General features: G+C 43.4%; 1 protein-coding gene across 1 annotated transcript; it reads left to right on the top strand.

Moving 5' to 3' along the window:
• Nucleotides 1–2,802: 2,802 nt before the first annotated feature.
• On the top strand, nucleotides 2,803–3,926 carry LOC138147310 (metabotropic glutamate receptor 1-like). Its single transcript, XM_069069731.1, has one exon. The coding sequence runs from the start codon at nucleotides 2,928–2,930 to the stop codon at nucleotides 3,828–3,830; it is 903 nt and encodes a 300-aa protein (XP_068925832.1). The 5' UTR covers nucleotides 2,803–2,927; the 3' UTR covers nucleotides 3,831–3,926.
• The last annotated feature ends 1,362 nt before the right edge of the window (nucleotides 3,927–5,288 follow it).

Below are 5,288 nucleotides of genomic sequence, written 5' to 3'. Positions count from 1 at the left end.
TGTCAGGAAGAAAGAAAGACTACTTTAAGAAGAACAATAGGGAATGGAGAAATAAGAGATGCTGAAGTAAAAGGTAAGCATGATTTGTCCAATCAGATTATTAGAATCTTGTAGGTTGTATTTCCTTTTCCAGCTTTCTCATTGGACCAGTGACATCACTTTCCTGTTCCTTCATTCCGCCTACAATAAAAGAGACAACAATATCTTAATTACCTAGCAGGAGGATTTTAAGGAATTCAATAATTTTGTGCTTATAAACACTTGGATAGTCTCAGATGAAAGAATTTTTATATAATTCAAGAATTATTATTAATTTTGACAAATAGATTGAGTATTATCATATAGTGCTGTGTTTATAGTCAAGAAGGCCAGGATTTAATTCCAACCCCTGATACTGACTAGTTGAGTGACTTAGTAAGTACTTCAGCCTCTTGGAGCTTCAGGCAGTTCTCTAAAACTATAGACAGTTTGTAATGTCTAGGTCAAGGGAGTTCTCATACTGATAAAATGACAGGTCCTTGACATATTGGTTCAGAAATTATATTTTCCTAATCATCCTGAAAAGCAATTTTTTATGCTACAGAGAACTCTGTAATTATAATGCAGCACAGAGAAGCAAATAAATTATACGGAATTATAATACTGATTCTACCTAATATAGGCTGTACTCAAAATCAGATCTCTGTGAAAAGGGAAAAAAGACTTATTAAATATGTCATATATATGTACATATGTGTATACTTAAATGCACATATGCACACATGGGAAAATAACAAATTACAGATGGCATTTGGGTTTCACATAAGTCATATTTCCAGGGAGCAGGATCTAGGGGAGGAAGGATGTCCTATTCGAGGTCAGTACAATACTTATTATCCAGACAATAACAACAAAATTCTTCCTGTTAAGTACTGTTTAGTAAATGCTTGGAGTTGCTGTTTTCCTTTGAGCATATGAGAGCTCCTGCTTTAATCTACACACATTTGGCTTACTTCTATTTTCAGGAATTTCAGATCTAAAATGTCAAAACATTACCTTCATCATAAATATGACACTTGGATATGTTTCTGGAAGTATTTCTCCTTATGCTTAGATAAGCCATCTTTGAGAATAATTAAAACTTCCCTACTTTTTCTCTAAACAGAAGATTTCATGCCATGACACATAGTCTATCTCACACCTCCATCTAAGGAAAAATACTTTCCACACACATTCCTTATAAATATGTTGGCATTGTATTGCTTTCTTGAATGTTTTCATGGACACAATGGAGTGGGGAGAGAGGCACACTCCTGAAAAAAAAAATTAAGCATTCATATGGATGAAAATCTATTAACAATACCAACTAACTTCAGGGTCAAGCTCCAAATTAACTCAAGGGTGAAATGAATTGGGACATAGAGCTAAGACTTTGCAAGCATACAGACGCAAAACAATGTGTTGATATTTTTCAGAGATGGCAAAAAATGGTCAAAGAAAATGATGCCATTTCTAAGTCTGAGGATGTATTATATATAATATGTACATATATAATATATATTATAATATATAATGTATACATTTATATGATATTATGTATATTATAGTAGAGATAGAGAAGTCACATATTTGCCACTCCCAGCTAGGTTGTGTTAAGTTTGCCTGTTAAGAGTTTTCTTAACTTCTTAAAGTAGGACCAAAAAAAAAATAGGGTTAACATTGTTGATATTAATAATAGGAGAAATTTTATTAGGTGCTATCTATTAGACACACATACACACAGACAACCAGGTCAATCAAAGACCCAGGATCTTCCAGATCACAGCAGAAATAATAGACTTTTCATACACATAATAAATCACTTTTTTTTCCTTCTCACAGGGAGAGAAATTGTTCAAAAACTTTCCATGATAACAGGGACAAATGTGGCAATGTTGTTATGAGTGCCTCTGAGGTTCTTCTTTCAGGAAGGAGAGAGACCAAAAGATTTCCCTGATAAGGTCTCAATTCTGTGCCTGATTGTAACTTGTCAATATTTTTGGTCTGGCTTCCCCTTGCCCAAACACATATATCACCCCCAAACTCCTATCAGCTGGGTTAAATCAGGACTTTTTCATGCCTAAAAAAAAATTCACTGTTGATTTTAGTGATGGTGCTCCCACATCAAGGAATAACTCAAACTGTGTGGGATTTAATACCACTGACATTTCTAAAGGAACAAAATTGCTATTTTTTTTCCCTATCAAATGTCCTTTCCACCTTCTGTACAGGTGCCCTGTCCTGCCAAACTACCTTGTGAAATGTCAACCATCTAGACATTTGAAAATCAGAAAGGATAACTCAGTGAATAGTTTTCTAATTTTATGACAATAGGGTATAGATTATAATATCTGGGCCTTAATTTGTCTTGGTGATGAGAAGAGAAGGGTTATCAGTTATTATTAATGACTTCCTTCTGCTGCCCATTTGCTAAAGGCCACGGGCTAAGGTTTGGGTTATCTTCTAAAATTTCCTTCCATATTTTTTGCAGTCTTTCACAGAAACTGCAGTTAGTGCCAATTATGCCTATGTAATAGGTCTGGGGTTTGTTGTTGTTTTTTAATCTTTTATAAAAGTTTACAATAACAGCGATTCTATCATCATTTTTCAGTCTTGTCTGCTACTTTAATGGGGAGGATGTGGAGGGTAGGTGAAAACAGGATGGTCAGTCATAAATATTAAGTGATAAGGAAAAGGGGTTGGGCATAGTCTGGGTGGGGGTGGGGAGGGATATGGATAACCCATTAATGGGTTGGGCATGCAGGGATTACGTCTATTTTATATGGCTATGCAGTCTGTATGCATGATGTCTATGCAAATAAATCCATCTTTATTTTATTCATAGTTCTAATGGCAAGTCTGTGTCATGGTCTGAACCAGGTGGAAGAGAGGTGCCCAAGGGACAGCACATGTGGCACCGTCTGTCTGTACACGTGAAGAGCAACGAGACAGCCTGCAACCAGACAGCGGTGATCAAGCCCCTCACTAAAAGTTACCAAGGCTCTGGCAAGAGCCTGACTTTTTCAGATATCAGCACCAAGACCCTGTACAACGTGGTGGAGGAGGAGGAGAGCGAGCCACCCGTGCGCTTTAGCCCAGCCTGCAGCCCTTCAAGGCTGGTGCACCGGCGGGTGACCCCTGCCACTCCTCCCCTCGCAGCCCACGTGGTGGTGGACGAGCCCCCCTTGTTCCGGTCAGAGCCGGCAGCTTCCCGAGGCCTGCCGGCCCCACTGCAGCAGCCGCCCCCCCTGCCAGAGCCTCAGCCCCAGCCCCAGCCTCAGGAGCTCCTGCTTCTGGACCAGCTGCAGGGCGTGGCCAGCATCCCGGATTTCAACTTCACTGCGGTACTGGCGGGCCCTGGGGGCCCGGGCAATGGAGGGAGGCCCATCTACCAGCTCCCGGCTCCCCAGCCTCCACCTCTGCAGTTGCCGCAGCAGCAGCAAGCGCTGCCCCTGCAACTGAGCAGCTTCAGCGACGAGCCCATCTCGCCCCCGGCAGACGAGGGGGACAGCGAGCGATTCCAGCTCCTCCAGGAGTACATATACGAGCAAAGGGGTGACACGGAGGAAGATGAGCTGGAGGACGAGGAGGATGAGGAAGAGCAGGAGGAACGGGGGCTCCGAGCCACGAGCAAACTGACCCCAGACGCCTCCCCTGCGCTGACGCCTCCGTCGCCCTTCCGAGACTCGGTGGCCTCGGGCAGCTCGGTGCCCAGCTCGCCAGTGTCCGAATCTGTGCTCTGCACCCCTCCAAACGTCACCTACGCCTCGGTCATCCTGAGGGACTATAAACAAAGCTCATCCACCCTGTAACGGGAGGGAGCTGGGCATCAGTCACAGGAACAAGGGCAGCTGAAGAGGTGGGAGAAGCACTCCCGGAGTGAGGACAAATCCGTTGCTGTCCCAAGTACGGGGGAGGGAGGGGAGAAGGGAAGGGAGTTGGGGAGGGGCGGGAGGGGGGGAAGGGAGGGGGGGGGTTGGGGGGGTGTGGGTTCTATCTCCTACCCAGTGTTCTATTCACCAGAGAGCTTTGATGCTTGAATTATTCAAAAGTGTGCTCTAGCTGCAGGAAGGGGATTCTGACAAAGCACAAGCCCAAATGCTATACATCAGTTAGGACGACAGAATGTTGCTGTTTTTGGTTTGTTTTGTTTTGTTCTGTTTTTTAAAATTTCTCTTGCACAGGATCATCAACAAGCTTTCAGACCGCCGTAAAAAGCGAAGTCATCGATCGAATCATTAGCACATCTGGGGGAGGGGGGGAGGCGGGATGGGGGAGGGAGGGCGGGGCGGAGGAATTTGGGAAGGCCAAGACGCTCATTGGCTGAAGATAGGACTGGTGTGACGCTACCCTGCCAAGAGATGGTATGACTACTTCTCCGTCCTCGCTACCCCTCTTCTCACCCACACGAGGCCCCCACCTGTGCACAAACTATAGGGGTCTCTGATGGGACGCTGGAACTCGAATGGCAACGTCAGAATTTGAACTAGAACCAAGGGCCTAATTCCTAGTGTTTTCCACCAGAGCCCAAGTCAACCTTGCTGTGCCACCCGGAGAAAGTTCTGTGCCCCCAAGCTCCTGTTCGGTGATTTATCTTTGTTTGGTGAAACAGACTGGGGAGGAGGGGAGGTCACCACAAAGGGTTTCTTTCAGCTCACTCAGCTTCTCACAGTTTTTGGTTTGCTTTGCTTTTTTGCTGATTTTGAAAAAGGGTCAGAACCAGAGACCAAATAGAGTTGGGGGCCTTTGTTGCGTGTCGAACTTGCATCTTGCCAAGGGCTTTGAGCTGCCCTTTTGTTGACGAGAACAAACCCTGTGGCTAAACTGTTACCCTACATTTACTGTAGCAAATAATATTTACTAATTGACCTTGTGTAATACAAGTATATTTACTATGTGGCTTCATTGTTCTTCTCTGTTACTAGGGTAGTAGCTTCATCTTTGAAGATAGTTGTGTACTCCTAGCAAAGATGACTACTAGTTTAGCTGAAAAGCAATTATTTCCTGTTGTCGCCAAAGTTATTGTAAAATGAAGTGAACAAATATGTCCAGTGTCTGTGTGCGCCTGTGCCTCTATGTGTGAAATGTAATGTCAGCTGCCACTGAATGATTGTCCTGCAGATGTAGTATTGATATTTTTATGTTCAAATCATGTTTTCTATATAGCATTGTTATAAGTATATACAGTAAGTAGCTCTTTGAAGGTTTGTATGCTGTGCTCTCAAACATTTTTCATATGCAGCTAAGACAGTTGTTACCCTGCTAAACTG

The sequence above is a fragment of the Petaurus breviceps genome, unplaced genomic scaffold (genome assembly GCF_028583685.1).
Source record: "Petaurus breviceps papuanus isolate PSGF00001 unplaced genomic scaffold, PetGlider_PUasm1.0 90784, whole genome shotgun sequence".
NCBI classification, from domain to species: Eukaryota; Metazoa; Chordata; class Mammalia; order Diprotodontia; family Petauridae; genus Petaurus; species Petaurus breviceps.
Note: the sequence above shows the minus strand (reverse complement) of the source record. Positions and strands in the feature narration are given on the sequence as shown.

Bases quoted from the DNA above. Each gene is read 5' to 3' on its own strand.
- LOC138147310 (XM_069069731.1), top strand. From the start codon at position 2,928: ATGTGGCACCGTCTGTCTGTACACGTGAAGAGCAACGAGACAGCCTGC.